General features: G+C 37.0%; 1 protein-coding gene across 1 annotated transcript in view; it reads right to left on the bottom strand.

Annotated features, from left to right (window-relative positions):
* Positions 1 to 1,404: 1,404 nt before the first annotated feature.
* Positions 1,405 to 18,382, bottom strand: part of SPTLC1 (serine palmitoyltransferase long chain base subunit 1) — a 40,961-nt gene continuing 23,983 nt past the window's right edge. The window contains exons 8-16 of the mRNA XM_026866028.1: positions 15,582 to 15,711; positions 13,733 to 13,822; positions 12,909 to 13,016; positions 11,420 to 11,515; positions 11,001 to 11,097; positions 9,162 to 9,216; positions 3,017 to 3,134; positions 2,057 to 2,130; positions 1,405 to 1,577 (exon numbers count right to left, since the gene is read on the bottom strand). Of these exons, the coding sequence (XP_026721829.1) occupies positions 1,484 to 1,577; positions 2,057 to 2,130; positions 3,017 to 3,134; positions 9,162 to 9,216; positions 11,001 to 11,097; positions 11,420 to 11,515; positions 12,909 to 13,016; positions 13,733 to 13,822; positions 15,582 to 15,711 (862 nt within the window). The 3' untranslated portion in view covers positions 1,405 to 1,483. The remainder of the gene's footprint in view (positions 1,578 to 2,056; positions 2,131 to 3,016; positions 3,135 to 9,161; positions 9,217 to 11,000; positions 11,098 to 11,419; positions 11,516 to 12,908; positions 13,017 to 13,732; positions 13,823 to 15,581; positions 15,712 to 18,382) is intronic.

Here is an 18,382-nt window from a genome sequence, read left to right as displayed (position 1 = left end):
AAAAGTGCCCCAACACAACTTTAGGTGGTTTATCTGAACGTATGTAGGTGTGAAGTTTTGAAAGCAAGCACAGATAGTCATTATGAACTGAAGGAGGCAACACAGACTGCGCTCATCTGATACAGAATATTCAACAAAATAGGGCTGAGCATGCTACAAAACCTAATTATAAGAAAAAAAATGAATCAATTGTGAATAACCTTTTATTTAAACAATAATGTTTCTCAAAAATAGTCCTGTAGTACTTGTAGCAATACCAAAAAGGTACATAAGTCCAAAAGAACACAGAATACAGATCAGGTAGAATATAAAATTTTAAAATGCGCTTTTCAAAATCAAAATCCAAAAATATACAGCTATAGGTTTTATTTTATAAAAAGGTACAGGCTACTGTCATTTTTCCTTACCAGTTTCCCCCGACTGGTGCAATGTGTAACATCCATCTGTGCTTACTGAAAATCCTGACAGCATAACCTCCAAATATTACCATCCAATTACCTGGGGATTTTATGTGCACATATTGAGTTGTATTTCAGCAGCATTTGTACCATCTAAACTGTTATTAGATATTGTGAGCCTTCCCCTCTAAGACATAGCTGTTTAGAGATAAAAGCACACACCATTATAGTTCTTCAAAGTAGTTTGACTAAGCTATTATTTAGCTGCTATTTCAAAGCCCTGGTTCATTCCTCATTTGCTTATGACTCCTCTTTAAGACTGGTGCAAAGTCCCCCTCACTGAACATACTATAATGGAGTGACAGCAGTTTCACAGTTCAGAGGTTTCAGTTTAGAAGTTTTAAATTTAATAATGTGAAACCTTCACCCACAATATCAAACATGCATACAATTACAAATGAAATGCAGGAAGCAAATAGTATTTAATATTAATGGAATTCTTTGGCCAGGCACTCTTAGAAAAAAATTCTTCCAGAAATGCTTAGAGAAAGATATAAACTAAAAAAAAATTTGAAGTTCCTCCTATAGGTCAATAATAAATGATGTGATACAGCACTAAATTATCTCTTAATGTGTTATTTTGTCCCTTTTTGCAGTGCTAGGAACCGCCTGTCTTCATTTGAGGTTGGGGGGGAAATAATTCCGTGAAATTTATTTGAAGTTCCTACATTCTGAGAATATGCAGAGAAAACAATTCATTTCAGATGTTTTTTTTTGAAGAATGAATGTTCATATACATTTTGAAAAATGTTTAATGGTTTGAAGAAATAAATTTAGAACTTTTAAAGTTGCAGCTTATGAAAGAGTCCTGTATGCAATGGTGATATCCCATTTTAATGAATGCTAGTAAATGGTAGAGTTTGAACTGCAAGTACAATGTATTATTTATTCATCAGTCCCAAAATTCAGCATTCTTCCCCTCACTGAATTTGTACTATTCTGGAACAAACTGGAACTTGAAAGTGAAGTCACTATAGCGTAAAATACTCATCCTGATAATTTGGGGAAGGGGAATCCCAAACAGTCTAATTCAATACAGACTGTGCAGCTTCCTTAAGAAGTGATGCAGCTTTGTCCAGTTCTTGTTCTGTCTGTTCCACTGTTACCACTACTCGAATACTAGAAAAAGAAAACCGGAACATACACAGTAAACTTTACTCCTTGCCTGCAGCTTTAGACTTTTCTTGTAATTTTAACACATTAAGAACACTATCTCTAAGGTAATTATTATAAACTCAAATTCAACCAGAAACAAGACATATGACTAAACAGAAATAGTCAGACTACTTTTTTTCTCCCCATACACGCACCACAGAAATTTGATTATCTTTTTCACCTGCAGATGTGCAGGTCACGGAAATATGCCTTGTAACAGGCAACATGCCAGTCACTGAAGTTCAGAGAGTTTAGATACAGTTACTTCAGGGTATTAGCATTGTGCAAAAGTCACTGAAAATACACCTTAAAATGGAGCCTTTCCCATTTTTTGCAGGACCAACTATTCAATCCAGTCTACTGAACAAAACCCCATCATTGTATGAAAAGAGACAGAGAGTCATATCCAATCAAATGAAATAATTCATTGACTTTCTACTAACCTAGGTGGAGGAAGACATTTTTCTTCTTTCTCCAGATAGCGGGCCTGAGTTAACGCAATACCACTATTCATACACTATAAATAAAGAAAACACAGCAGTCATTAATCTGTGAACTTTTGATGACATATCCTTTTGATCACCAAATACATATAACCAACTTTATGAGCTTGGTGTCAGGACAACTGCAAGTTCTTTCCCAAATGGAGGTTTTGAAGGCTGTGCAAAAGCATTTCTAATTTTAATACAGCATAAACACAAAAACCAGGTTACGGTGTAGCATCCTTAGCTTTCACCTCCATGGAATCAGACAAAAATGCTGTATTAAGTAGGCTATTAAATCATATTTAAGCGTATTTTCAAGGAAATCAACTTCCGAGTTAGTTTTTGTTGCGTAGTCTTGTTCATCTGCCACCTGAAATACAAAACTTTCTCATTAACCTTTATCTTGTTCATGTGTGAGAAAGAGAACCAATGTGTGCTGAAGACAGAAAAAAATGTTACATGTAAAACATGAGACTCTTCACCCAAAAAAGCAAGCGTGCGGATTCAAAACAAGCAAAATTACAGAAAGCTGGACCTCAAATGGTCCAAATATACCACCAGAACTCTCTTCAAATGATAGCCTTTATTCTTATGGACTTTATAGAAGTTTTCTAAGCAACCATTCTATATGCAAATTTGAGTTTTGAAGTACGTAACAGGAAATAATTATTTACTGAAGTAAAAGGTGTAATAATGTATTTTTTTCCAGTGCTACTGACCTAAACATCTGCAGCAAGAAATGGTTAAAATACGGTCTTTAATATAGCCCTATAGTCAGGAAAGAAACTGAGTTTCTTGCAGCATTCCTGCAAGACATTTCAAGTAGTTACCCAACAAGCCTCCCTACCCATATGCACTTTATTCATTATTCACATTCAAAGGCAATGATATTATTTTAGTTGTTATGAGGACACTTACGTAATCCACAACTCTTTTGAGTAACTTCACATCATTTTCTCGAGATCCACAGCTCTCTTCCAACTGTAGGTGCAATGCTGGGGAAAAAGATTCTCCCACTACTTTTAAGCCAGAAATCCTAAAACAAATAAAATGCCTTTAATGCACCTCCTACTTGAACACACATGTTAAACTTACAGTGTTCTCCTTTTCTAGGTGGTGAGAAGAGTATTTCACTTTACTAATACTAATGCAGACAAAATATATATGCATTTCAGTTTGCAACAGGTAAAGATAACAAAATTTATCAAGTGAATGTCTTTCCTAAGGAGTTTACTACATCTAGTTTCAGCAAGTTTGTGTAACAATAATGACTACTCACTCCTTCTTCAAAAAAGATTAACAATTCAGAAATTTTGACAAGATCCTTACGAAGATGTAGGAAAAATGTTAGTGTTAGGCTTGTATGTTGTTGATAAAAGCACAGCTAGCTAAGTCAAGTCTTTGGAGTCTATACTAAGAAAAGTAAATCTTTTTACCCATTTATGTGATAAGAAGAAACAAGGTTTATTTTTTGGCAAGACGTTTGATTTTAAACTATTTCTTGTAGAAAATCTTTACAACATCATCTGTCACTTAGAAGCTTCTCTAAAACTAGTTATATTATTAGAATTGCTCCCACAATCTGTACATAGGGACAGTTGTTAATCAGGTTCTTAAAATTTGATTAGATGATTGACATTTTATTGTCACTGTCCTGACACATCATATCATCATAGTAAGGACTCAGTTATTGCCCTCGAAAAAACTATCTAATATCCAAGCAAGATCTCTGATCTCCAAAATTAACAGGTCCTCTAAACACATGTTTACTATCAGCTGTAACTTTGATTTCCTTACTTTGATGAGCCTGCCACACACACACTGTTAAGTTTATATCCTCATTTTCAAATAAGTTTTCTATTTTTACAATGTTCAAGACCCAGTCAGAGTAGAAAAGATGTTAAATCCATAAACACCAGAACTAGAGCCTACAGGAGAAGGAATCTGCACTACAAACACACTGAATCAATTATAACCTTGAAAAAATAAAATTATATTCTAGCATGGTAAGCATCTTGCATTATTTCTGCAATGCTATTTCAACTCACAGTTCATTCGAGAAAGACAAATCAAACTGATAATCTTCTTCAGCCACAAAACTGCAAACATTCTGGCATCATTCACCTACTAACCAAACAGGCAATTTCTTTAATACTTAAGCACATACATTGCATTTGTATCCCTACTGCACACACATCTAGGGATCAGGGATAAAACATCTGGTAGAAAGACAATACACAGTATAGCCGTATAACATATCTGTTCTTAGTTATGCTCCCTAGGAGTGGCTTTTTAGTAGCAGTGTTCTACAAGTAGGGAGATAAGAGAAGTCAGACAAAGTTTCACTTTAATTTAAATCTTGCTGGAGAACAGAGTTTAGGACAAGCTACTAAAACAAACAATTGGGTTTTGTTTACAGAGACACAGTATTATCTTCTCATTATAAAATAGACATAATCCTTTAATTAATGTAGAAAATCATGAACTGCCCCCCTCCAAAGATTAAATGAGGAAAGATAAGTAGGAAGCAACCTTTGTATCACATCCATTCAAAACGAGTCTTTGCATGAACAACATGCTTTGTATTTGATATACTCTTACTCATAGAGGCTGCTTTCAAGTTTCAAGCTTAATTTTAATCTTAAAACTTTTTCTGTCAGTAACAGCTGTGGTAAACTGAACTACATAATTCATCTTACCCAACTATTTGAAGAAACCCAGGAGTTTAACATGAGGTTTTCCAAAGGCAATACATTAACTTCCATGTTAAGTATTAAGTAGGTTTTTCTGAGCCTCTGCCAGATTAAGATTCAAGTATTTGAGAATCCAATGCATGCACACCGTTAAGCGTCCGGAAATCACAACTCACTTTCCTAAGAAATGCTGGGAAAGTTTCATTTTCTACCAGAAATGTACAACTTACAGAGAGAAAAAAAGAAGTCTGAAAGATCTGATTTTGAAGCAACAAAGAAACAAAATTAGCCTCCAAAATGCCAACACTCCTTTTAAGGCTAGTTCTGTATTAATAAATTAAATGTGCCTTGGAATGTTTCCTGGCCCTCGTGAATGGGTATGAAAGGACTCACATCCATACTTTTAAAAACTGGATCTCCACATCAGGGTGGCCACATCCAAACTAACTATGGGGAACAGCTTCTGGCTCATGCCAACTCTTGAACTATATCCAGGAGTCCTTTCAAAGAGCACTGCTTGGCCTGGGCCAAACCCATTCGACAGATCAACAATTTGACAGAGTAGACAATCAAGATCTAGTACCCAGGAACACTTCATGATATAGTGTACCAGTATGGATGTAGCCTCAGGGAGCTCCCTTCTCACACCTCTCCACACCCCAGCTACAAGGCAGGGCTACAGAATGAAGAGGCATGATCAGGCTCTTAACAGTAGAGAACCCAGTTGCTCTGAACACCATAAACATTTCCTTCAGTTTTGCTGACAGAAAACTAGAATGAGGTCTCACTGAAAAAACATCAAGTTTCTCTGGAAGGGAAAATCTTTAAAAATAAATCTGCTTTTTCCCAACAAAAACTTGCTTTACTGGAAAATTCTCAGCCAGGTGTAGGATATGCAATAAATAATGAACTATTGTATTTAAGGGATATTAACTACTATTGTCATGCTTTTTTAAAAACCCACAAAATTCTGTCCCATCTATCCCGTCTCCTTGCAACAGAGCTTCTTTGTTTCTATTTATTAAGACACTAGATATTTTTAAATACAAGAAAGAAACCTGATTTATATAAGATTGTTAAGAAAGTTAAGAATATTCCTGATTTGTGTTAATCATCCCACTTGGTGGATAATTAATTGGCTGGATGGTTACACTCAAAAGAGTTGTCTTCAATGGCTTGATATCCAAGTGGAGAGCAGTGACAACTGGTGTCCCTCAGGGGCTGGTGTTGGGACTTGTGCTGTTTAACACATTTGTTGGTGACATGAACAGTGGGGTTGGTGCACCCTCAGCAAGTTTGCTGATGACACCAAGCTGTGTGGTGTGGTCGACACGCTGAAGGGAAGGGATGTGCCATCCAGAGGGACCTGGACAGGCTGGAGAGGTGGGACTGTGCAAACATCATAAAGTTCAACAAGGCCAAGTGCAAGGTCCTGCACATGGGTCAGAGCAATCCCAAGCACAAACACAGGCTGGGTGATGAGTGGATTGAGAGCAGCCCTGCAGAGGACTTGGGGGTAGCTGTCAATGGAAATCTGAACATGAGCCAGCAATGTGCACTCACAGCCCATCAAGCCAACTGTATCCTGGGCTGCATCCAGAGAAGTATGGCCAGCAGGTCGAGGGAGGCAATTCTTCCCCTCTCCTCTGTTCTTGTGAGACCCCACTTGGAGTAATGTATTCTGCTCTGGGGCACAAAGCATAGAAGAGGGACCTGTTGGAACTAGTTCAGAGGAGAGACATGAAGATCATCAGGGGGATAGACCACCTCCCTTATGAGGACAGGCTGAGAGAATTGGGGTGGTTCAACCTGGAGAAGGCTCTGAGAAGACTTTACTGTAGCCTTTCAGTACTTAAACAGGGCCTACACAAAAGATAGGGTGGGACTCTTATCAGGGAATGTAGTGATAGGACAAGGGGTAGTGGTTTTAAATTGAGAGAGGGTAGATTTACATTAGATGTAAGGAAGAAATTCTTTAGCGTGAGTGTGGTGAGACACTGGAACAGGCTGCCCAGAGAAGCTGTGGCTGCCCCCTCCCAGGCCGTGTTCAAGGCCAGGCTGGACGGGGCTTTGAGCAACCTGGTCTAGTGGAAGGTGTCCCTGACTGCGGCAGGGGGATTGGAACTAGATGATCTTTAAAGTCCCTTCTAAATAAATCATTCTATGATTCTATGATCCCACCTCTTAACTGCATTTTCTTATGCTTTATAAACTGCTGTAGACAGTAAGAAATTAGTTCTATGACTGATTCCAAAGAATTCTTCCATTTCTTCCACAAACTGGCTCTTGGCTTGTACCCAGAACAGGAATAAATACCAGTCACTCCTCTAGCTTACAACACTACAGCTTCTTCCCCCACCATAGTCCATATAAGACCAACATTTTTTTGGAATGCTAATCATGCACTGGTCCTTATGTATCAAGTCCTAAATTTCATTAATCAGTCACACTTTGTCTAAAAGAATTACTTGATTTACTTTTAATTCGTTCTTCTCACTGTATTTGTTCTACTATGAGAAAGGAGAAAAGCTGTGTATTCTTTCCCACTTCCTTTTTGTACAGTTCTACCATTTTACACTCTCTTTTAAACCAACAGTTAAGTTTCTCTCTATCATAGTGAGAGCACTATAGAGAGTTGAGTCAAGCAGCAGCCATGGTTAGGCAGGGAAGATGAGTGCATTTAACATCACAACATTAAGAAAACCTTTTTGTGAAAACTGCCTCCTCTTCAAACCATCACATGCTCTTTCTAGTGTGATAATTAATTAAAACAAAGAAAAACACACTGTGCCCTGCAAATACTGGTTCAAATCTTCTCTCTGATACTGCTTTATGCTTTTTTTAGGATAGTTTTCCTGCTACAGTGCTGCCAGATTCCCTGGTGTTGTTAAATTGTCCAAGTTCTTTCCCAGTATGACCTACAAGAATTATTTCCTTTGCAACTTTTTTGGACCTCTGTATTACCACACCTACCTTCCACAGGGCAAAAATACAGAAGTCCTATTATATACATTCATGCATTTTGGCTACTTGTTGATTTGTGACTATACTAATCACTGAATTTAACTGAAAAAGTAGAATGAGTCACAGGACAGAAAAGTACCAGCCATGGCTTATTTGCTTCTGTTCTGCAGTGAATATTAACAAGTAATATTAAAGTTGATAATTTTTCCTATTTTTTGACCTGCATTTTAAACATATTTATAATTATCTCCTACAAAATGACAGAGAAAAACATTACAGTTATTCTCGTTTTAGCTCAATTATAACATTCTATTACTAGCAAAGAAGAGATGCTAACATTTTTCAAGTTACTCTGAAATTTTAATTTCAAGAGTTGAAGCCTGTGTGTATCTTTGACCTGAAAGCATATGCATTTTAAACCTGTGTTGAAACAGAACACATCAAAGGAGACAAGGATTATTTGATGGTAGGATTATTCTAAAGAAGTTACATGTAGCTAAAGTTCTAACATAAAACATCAGCTAAACTGGAAACTGCTTATTTGAAATAACAAGCAACTCACACTGAATAGCTGACTATACTACAAAAAAACCAGCCAGTATAATACACTATAATGTAATCGTGCATTATAGAGTTGGTGTATGCTAAAATGTTATTCATTTCTGTAATATGTAACAGAAAAATGTTGAAGAAAATTAATTGTAAAAAGTCAGGTGACATATCTATTCTGCACATTAAACAGTCATTAAACAGTGACAGTAATTTCTATATTTTTTAGTATCAAAACTTGGGAAATAAGCAATTGCTCAGTATAACCATCTTTTAAAACAGGACAGTGTTAGGAAATTTAAAAAAGAATCATTATTTTTCAGATAAATTCTAGAAATTTTCTGTGTGCCTCCAGAAAAATTAATACTTTATTACTATTTAACATTTAAGACTCATATGTAAGAGCAATATTGTATTAAAGATGACTGCAAGGTGTATGGAGCTGTCTGAAATTCAGAGTATTTGCTAAATTTGCTAAAACAACTTTTACTTAGCCATCTTTTCAAAATGCTTATCAACACTTCATACCATTGAAAGCTGTCATGCTCTCCTAAAGACTTATATGTGTAACAGCTTGCAAATATCCTCACTAGCATTAAGGTATAATCTTATTTCAATACTTGTAAAGGTATTTTAAATTAAAATTTAGACTCTTTTTAGTAGCATAACAGAGACATTTGGAAAAGGATGACTTTATGACTTTAATACATACATAATTTAGTGTATATATCCCAGTCTAAGCATCTGTAAAACCAGAAATAGATTTGGGCAAGGAGAGTTCTTTAAAGTTGGCTGGCATTATAAAGGCATGGTCAAAACAAAAACAGGCAAAAAAAATCCCCAGAAAACACACTTACCCCTGTAAAAGCTCGTGAATTCGTTCGCATTTAGCCCGGAGAGTCTGAAAAATGTCTACCACCAAAAAAATAAGAAAAAAAAAAAAAAAAAGGAAGCTGCTTAGATATCCTGCTTCTACTTCACATTTCTGTAAGTCTAAGATTTCAGAAAAAGCATTTGGAAGGAAAACTAAAATATACATATCTACCAAAGTACTAAGTCTCTTCACTACTTTTCATAATGTTCCTAACTCCCATTTCTGCCAGGAAATGACAAGCTTTTAAGATCTGACAAATGCATTACTTTATCTCATTACACCTACTGCACTGATTCATGAACATATGGAAAACTCCCACCTGGAGTACTGTGTTCAATCAGCTCTGGGACCCACAGTATAAGAAGGACATAGATCTGTTGGGAGGTGGTCTGGAGGAGGGCCATGAAGGTGATCAAGGGCCTAAAGCACCTCCCTCATGAGGACATGCTGAGAGAGTTGAGGTTGTTCATCTCTGGGGAGACCTTACAGCAGCCCTTCAGTACTTACTTAAAGGAGACCTACAGCAAAGATCGGGAGGGTCTCTTTATCAGGGGGTGTAGGGCTAGGATGAGGGGCAATAGATTTAAACTGAAAGAGGTTAGATTTACATTAGATATAAGACAGAAATTCTTTCCTGTGAGGGTGGTGAGTCACTGGCACAGGCTGCCCAGAGAAGCTGTGGTTGCCCCCTCCCTGGCAGCATTCAAGGCCAGGCTGGATGGGGTTTTGAGCAACCTGGTTGGAACTAGATCGTCTTTAAAGCTCCTTCTAACCCAAACCATCCTCTGATTCTATGAAAGGATGACACAATCACTTGGCAATGGGATTGAAATTGCAGGTCCAACTTACTTGTATCTATAAAATATCTACAGCCAGTCAGACTCTCATCCTTGATCCTTTCACCAACTCACTGCAAATTCTTAAACAGGAAACTGACTCATGTACCTGCAAACCTCAGTTCTTTTCCTTGGCAAATGTTGACCCTCAACTACAGCCAACAGTCCCATTATTCTTTTTTTTTTTTTCCCCCCTTGCTTTTGTTTAACTTCTGGGGACATGGACTACCCAGCAGTTTTTTGTTTATTTGTGACAAACTAAATACTGCATCTTTCTGCAGATTTCCACCAATCTGCTGAAGTTAACGAAGGTCAAAACCAAACACACAGAGATTTGGCCAATGTTGTCTCTCTCATACGCCTCTCACCCCCACCACCCCCCTCAAAAGAAATCTTTCTTAGGTTCTAGCAACAAAGGCAATTCTCTGACTCCTAGAGAAGAAACTCCTGCCTGTCAACTTTATCCGTATGTCCTGTATATGGCCCTGCCAAAATTATACGTGTTTGCATCCTGATCATTCCCGAGAATCCTGCCTGGATGCTTACTTGGAGAAGAAAAAAAATTATGTAGTGCAACTGGAAAGGAAAAGGTTGTTCAGTCCTGACAAAATATATTTCCATTCGTTTTTCTTTAAGCTTGCCTTCCACCTTTTTTCTTGAAGGAATTTGTTTTCCAGGGAGAAGTATACCACTGGTCCATAAAGCAGAAAAATAATTTCTTATTTGCTTAGTGAAAACCATCTCTGTCCCTCCTACTCTCAACCAGCTTGCTCATTTTCAGCTGGAAGAAGGAAAGGGGAGGAAACACTGAAGAAAAGAAGGATGGGAAATTATATGAAGAAAAAAATCATGCATGTAAAATTAATTAGCAGAAAAAGAGAGGACTTAAGAGAGTAAAAAGGTGAGGAATCAAAGAAGGGAAAAGCAGGAGTTATTAGTTTTGTTTGAAGAAAGAATGAAGAATAAGATTTTCCTGAATTAAGTACCTGGATTATCTTCCATAATATTCAGAGCCTCAATAGCAGCAGCAGCTAACAAAGGAGGTAGGGATGCAGAAAAGCAGTAGCCTTGACCAGACAATCGCTGTGAGGGAAAAAGAAAAAAAGGAAAAAAAAAAAAAAAAAAAAAAAAAAAAAAAAAATCACTTTGTTGTTTATAGCAGTATAGGCAATGTTTCAAAAGTTAATTCACATACATTTAAACAACCTCTCCTCTTACAGGTTCTTGGAAGGATTTAAAAGTAGGTATCTACTTCATCTACATTATTTCATAGAGCTAGATAGTTTCTGCATGGAATCAAATGTTGCATACTAATTTATATAATAACACTCCTTGTAAATTGGTATTAGTAACTGTCATTTCTAACTAATTCTGCAACACCATATAAAAATGAGACCTGGCTTACCTGATGGTCAATAATAAAAGATCTTCCACAACAAAATCCTCCAATAGAAGCCAGTGAATTTTCCATGTTTGCACTAATAAGATCTATATCATCAATCTGCCAGTTAAATTAATAAGAGATTATTTTTGATTACATCAAGACCATTTATAAGACAAATCTATTAAAAATGTATCATTTCATATTATCATGAATACTAGAGAAGATCCACCAAACTATCACATATTAAAATGAAGATTACAACTGAAATAACAGTTTTAAGCAATACAAAAGGACTTTAGAAATTGAGACGTATGGATCTGTAGATAATTTACACAGGATCACTCTTTCAGGCCTTACAGTTTGAAAAACATAAACAGAAAACACATTATATAAATACTGTTGACAATTCCTCACAGCAGTCAGTGTGCCAGTGTCCTTTAAGAATATAAGTAGTCCCACTGCAGTCAGTAGGAGTCAGAATCTGATTAAAATTGAACATAAGCCTTGTTAAATCAGACTTTGAACCTTAGAGTCACAACTATCTTATTTCATTTCTTTTTTGGCAGGCTCTATAATGCACACTGATGACTACAAATTCCCATTCTGAACTGACAAAATTTAAGGACTATGTTTGTAAATTAATTCAACATAGAAGCCAATTAATCAGATGGTACTTGGCAAGCATCACAGTAGCACTGTTTGTTTGCTTTTCGAAAGCTGTTGAACAATCATTTTCTCTTTTCCACATTTCGTATTAAGACACTTAAAGTGGAAACAACAGGAGACAGGGGAAGACAGAATAAATTCTCAGAATCTGGTATTTAACTTCCAAGCTGAACTCCGACACTATCAGAATGTAGTGGGAGATGGTCCACACTATGACACGGGCAACCAAATTAGCACTTCTTCCTTCCTTCCCTAGCTCAGGTGGCTGTGGTAGTAAACAACTGTAGGATACCCTTTTTGGATTCCCAAAGTACTCCTCAGCTGAATGAACACCACAAACAGTAGACTTGGAAAAACAGTTTGGCCTAACCTGCCCATGAAGTAGTAAGACAACATCTTTGAAAGGACCATCAAAAGCTTTGTCCTTATTTTTCCCCACTGGAATAAAAGGCAATAGAGAAAAGTAAGTTGGCTATACACTGAGCAGATTTTCTAATTTATCCCCAGCCCCCAAATATTTCTGTGTAAGCGTGACCCTTTTAAGTGTACATGGCTGTACATATGACAATCATCATCTCACTGAACGTCCAAAACCAGGATGAAATTATGCAGTGTAAAAATTCTTTTGTTATCTTCCTCAAGAAAATATAATTATTTCAGGTAAGCATGTGAAAGAAAAGTGCCAAGACCTGAATGCTTTAAGACTGATAATGGAAAGCATGTTTAAGTTTCTGTTGTACACTACTAAACATTGTTAATGCCACGGGTATAAGAAATCAATTGTGCAATTTGTTTCCATACAAGTCTCTTGTTCACACCAAAACTCAAAAAAAAAGGCACTTACATTTATTCCAAAGTGTTCAGTAATTCCTCTTCCATGTTCTCCAAGGACTCCAAAGGAAAGACTCTCCTCCAAAAATATTCTAACTTTGTATTTGTACTTCAATTTTATCTAAAATAGAGCAAATGATATAAAATACATGTCAAGCCCATTAGAATTTGGTAACAAAATGGGTGGGGGAGATAAGGTAAAGACAGACAAATACAGTACGCTGAATACCGCAAAAATGTCAGCTCTAGGCTTGTGTTCTGTCATTAAGACATTTTTAAAACATTTAAAATTCTTCCACCATATAAGACTAGAGTAAATGTTATAAATGTCCATGTACCCCTCAAAAATTTTAAAATAGGCTATCAAAGTACTTTCAAGTTGATGCATTTCCACAGCACTTCTTCCATTACTAGAATACAGCCTGCACAAAAAGCCAGTTTATGCTGAATAGCAAATGATTTCTTTGGAGTCACTGTTTATGACAGCTGTGTGAGGGTTTCTTTGAAGCTTCCTTTTTTTTAGATATAACTTAGTTTAACAATTTAGTACCACACAGCATAGCTGAAAATACAGTATATTTTACAAGTTAAAAACTAAGACCATATCCAGATATTCATTTGCAAGTCTCATTGCATACAGATTCATAATCCTAATGCTGACCGGAAGTTTCAAGACACTATGAGATTGTAATTTCATAAACATTTGAGAAAGCAAGAAGGTAAACAAAAAACCCACATGCAGAGCTTTTCTACAGAGGCTTAACTATATGATACTACTATTTCATTCGTCACAAGTTTTCATATGCAGAGTTTAAAAGTCAAACTGAAATCACTTACCAATTCTGGAAGAGGGCAAACATCTCCTGTGTTCATGTACAATCCTTCCACTACAATAAACCTTCGAGTTACACGGGCTTTGCGAGGATTCTTCAGAAAAAAGATACGATTTCAGTTCATATCAATTGTTACCAAAACCTAAAGCTTTGAAAATTTTTTGATGAGGAAGGGCAATAATGGGAAGGGAAGGAAGATAATGTCTCTTTCTCAAGTAAGCTTTTACTTTAGTTTAAACTTAGTATTTATCATCTGTAACAAAAGTTGAAATGCCTCATTAGACTAGTTGTTTGTTTTGTAATAATTTTAAAGCTTTGAATCAGTATACAAGGTTTTAGATGCCTTGTTTGCAACAAATCATAATCAATCTGTTTGAACTTTATGAATAAAACACAAACAACAGAACAAGTAGTACAAATCTTGATCTCATTATATTCGTCGTTAGTCAGAGCATTAAGAAGGCTTTTCAACAAGTGGTTTGTGCACCAGGATTCTCAATGCAGCACAAACCTTTCACAAGTAGTTTCTTCATAAAACACAATCCAAAAGTATTAGTAACATTCAAGTTACAAGCTCTTTGATCTCTGGGCTACTGTCACAAGAATAACCTGCGCTAGTTTCTGTTTAAACTTCAATGGTATGTTTTGATTTTTGTTGTTTTAAAATGCCATTCCCCTGGTATTTACTTTAAACCTTATTGATATCTTCTAGTCAAGTATATTAAGTCATGCTTCTTACCTTTTTCAGTTCTTGTCAAAAGATTCAGAGAACATCTATTTGACTCTTCTGAGTGGTAGACACAGACCACTCCACAAGCTGGACCAACTCTAGTGTTAAGCTCTATTCCTTCCTAGTCACTTAGTTATACACACATGGTCTGTATTAAACTATTGGCCACCAACTTCATGTTCACATTCAGCTAATTACATTAAGAAACTTTAACCATGTAGCTAAATTAAAGCACTCTGCTCTAACAAACCAAACGTGTTACACAAATTGAATCACTAGTCTGTCAACCACATCTAAAACCCCTTGTAGATTATCTGTCAAAATGTATTTTCTGTGAGGTATTTTAACTAGCATGTTGTCTATAAATTTGCTATTAATCAGATACATTACTGATTTAGACTGATGTTAAGATGATTGGTTGATTATTATGCAGTTTATCTACTTCAGTTTTTCTAGGATTAGCACAAAAGTAATCTTTCTTACGATTGCCTGAAACCTTCCAGCATTCTGTCAGCCAGGCACATAATGGTGATAGCTCTTCAGCTAACTCTTATAAAATTCATTTAACCATGTTATCTATACTTGCTGATCCTGATTTTAGTAGACACCCTTTTGTATTACTATCAAAACGAAAAGCAAGCCATCCAACTATCCAACTGACCCAAACATTTCAAGAGAGAGAATATCTTAAGAGTTGAGTGCAAGATACAGGAAGAGTCTAAGAAGAAAAAAAAAAATCACATTGATTCCATAAATTAAAGTGTTACTTAGGACTAGCTGCTTTTGTGTTGATTTTACAGTGTAGCATGTAACAGTATTTTTTTAAAAATAAAATAACCTCACACTTTAGTCATCTGTCCATAAAGATATTCCTATGTTACCTATGCCTGTGAGTTCACTTCCAGTGGTTATGAAAAAAAATGCAAATAAGTAAATAAATAAATGTGGGTTTTTTAAAATAATCTATCTTAATTACATAAGCAACGTTAACTGCCCAACGGAGATTTATGAAACTCAAACAGCTGCTTATTATCACTACATACATTCAAATACACAACCCAGTAAAAATAAGTGGAGGAGGCGGCACAAAAGAGTACAACTATTTCTTCAAAGGAATGGGTACCTTTTGATCTTCAGTCTCTTGTTCTTTCAACAGCCGTTCAAGGTCAGCCATATCATTATGCTTAAATAACTTGATGTTACTACGAGATGCTTGTAATCCCTTCTGAATAGCAAAGCAGGCAGCCTCATCTCTGTAAATACAGCAAAGCCTTTCTAAGTGCACTCGGTTTAACAATTATTCAAAGAAAGATGGCTATTAGGACTGTCCTGCTTTTGAGCAGATATCTGTACTTAAGTGTAGTTAAAACCAGATTTATTAAAGCATCATATATTTTATTTACATTTTGAAAACTCATTTCCAAAGCTTCTCAACTTTCCTATGCATTATAGCCACTAAAAAGCAAGCCAAGAGGTTTTTTCTTGAAGTATACACTGGTCGTTTTGTTTGTATGTGTCAACAGTTTATTGGAGTACAGCATCCCATGGACTGGGTACACCACCATGGTAATTACCTCTTGCTCCATTTACTCTGGGTTTTAGAAAAAAGCCACAAAGATGTGCCTGTAACATTTACAGTGGTTCTCCAAGTATTCAAAACTTACTATTACTATATCAGTCTTCAAAAAAATATCCATCAATTTTAAGTACTGGAAAAGCAACTCTCTGAGCATGATGGCATATGCAATTTCACAGCTGCTTAACTTGAGTAATCTTTTAAAAGTGGCAACTAAATCAAACCTTCTGCACATGCTAAATGCAGTAACTTCTACCAAACTGCTTTTAAATACGGTGAGATCTCAACTTGTCAGTGAGAAGCTGAAACAGTATGAGATAGCAAAATCCAGGATATAATGTCATTTTGAATAGTGTGCACAGTCCTCGATGTTTGTCTCAAAAAAGCTGATCCAGAAAATGTTCAAAGAAGACCAAAAAACATGATCAAAGGTATGGAAGAACTTCTGTAAAAGAAGTTAAATAGGTTGAAAGCTTTGCACCTAGAAAAGAGCACTGAAGAAAGATTTTTGAAGACAAATACAAAAGCATCAGCGTGTTGTGATTTAACATCAGCAGGCAGCTAAGGCCCACATAGCCACTCGCTCACTCCTCCCATTAAGAAGATGCATCAGCTCACTGTATAAAAACCAAGTGCATCAACTGAAATTAGTAGGTGATATATTCATAAGAGGTAATTCTTCATATTTTTTCATAAAATGTTTACGTTAAACTGTGAAAGTGCATGTCATAGAAGCACTGTGGATATTAAAGACTTTGACACTGTCCCACACAATATCCTTGTCTCTAAATTGGAGAGACATAGATCTGATGGATGGACCACCTGGTGAATAAGGAATTGGCTGGATGGTCACACTCAAAATCAAAAGATTTGCGGTCAACAGCTCAATGTTCAGGTGGAGACCAGTGATGAGTGGCGTTCCTCAAGGGCCTGTATTGGGATCACTATATTTAACATCTTTGCTGGTGACATGGACAGTGGGGTTGAGTGCACCCTCAGCATGTTTGCCAATGACACCAAGCTGTGTGGTGTGGTCGACATGCTGAAGGGAAGGGATGTGCCATCCAGAGGGACCTGGACAGGCTGGAGAGGTGGGACTGTGCAAATCTCATAAAGTTCAACAAGGCCAAGTGCAAGGTCCTGCATGTCAGGGCAATCTCAAGCACAAATACAGGCTGAGCGATAAGTGAATTGAGAGCAGCCCTGCAGAGAAGGACTTCGGGGTATTAGTGGATGGAAATCTGAACATGAGCCAGCAATGTGCACTCACAGCCCAGAAAGCCAACTGGGCTGCATCCAGAGAATCGTGGCCAGCAGGTTGAGGGAGGTGATTCTCCCCCTCTATTCCACTCTTGTGAGACCCCACGTGGAGTGTTCAGCTCTGAGGCCCACAGTGTAAGAGTGACACAGACCTGTTGGAGCTAGTCTAGAGGATGACCATGAAGACTAATGGGAGGCTGACACACCTCCCTTATGAGGGGTGGTTCATCCCGGAGAAGAGAAGGCTCCAGGGAGACCTCTCTGTGGCCTTTCAATACTTAAAGGGTGACTACAGAAAAGATGGGGAGGGACTCTTATCAGGAAGTGTAGTGGCAGGACTAGGGGTAAGAGTTTTAAACTGAAAGAGGTTAGATTTAGATTACATATAAGGAAGAAATTCTTTATTGCAAGGGTGGTGAGACACTGGCACAGGTTGCCCAGAGAAGTTGTGGCTGCCCCTCCCTGGCAGTGTTCAAGGCCAGGCTGGACGGGGCTTTGAGCAACCTGATGTAATGGAAGGTGTCCCTGCCCATGGCAGCGGGATTGTAACTAGATGATCTTTAAGGTCCCTTCCAACCCAAACCATTCTATGATTTACAAAGGTTCTAAAAGAATAGAAAGACTTAAGGAAAATCCCATGAACCACTACTAAATCCAAACCCTCCTCTTTGGCTCAGAAAGTTTTGAGTATTATTACTTGTTTCTCCTGGATTTTTGCTCTTCCCTAGACAAATTATGACTGGCTACTCTCAGAGATCAGATACTGGCCTTGCTGTATCCTTAGTTTGACCCTGCATAGCTGTTCTTGTGTTATTTTAATATGTACTGATACATATCCAACTAATCCATTGCAAATATGCATGAGGGGAACAAGTGTCCTGCAAGAAAGGTGAAAAGCCAGCAGTAAACAGAAGTAAATATGACTGTACAGTTTCTTAAAAAGAAAACTAGGTATTAGACTTCTGTTAGCTTTGGCATGCACATGTTTGGGTTTGTGATTGTTTTTTTTTAAGTGCTCAAGGTCACTCTTTCAAGATAAAAGTAGTATCTGATTTGATTCAGGGTATTTGGCAAAGAAAAGATATCTG

Source organism: Athene cunicularia (genome assembly GCF_003259725.1).
Source record: "Athene cunicularia isolate RWA chromosome Z unlocalized genomic scaffold, athCun1 chrZ_part2, whole genome shotgun sequence".
In the NCBI taxonomy this organism is placed as follows: Eukaryota; Metazoa; Chordata; class Aves; order Strigiformes; family Strigidae; genus Athene; species Athene cunicularia.
This window is presented reverse-complemented; position numbering and strand designations above follow the sequence as displayed.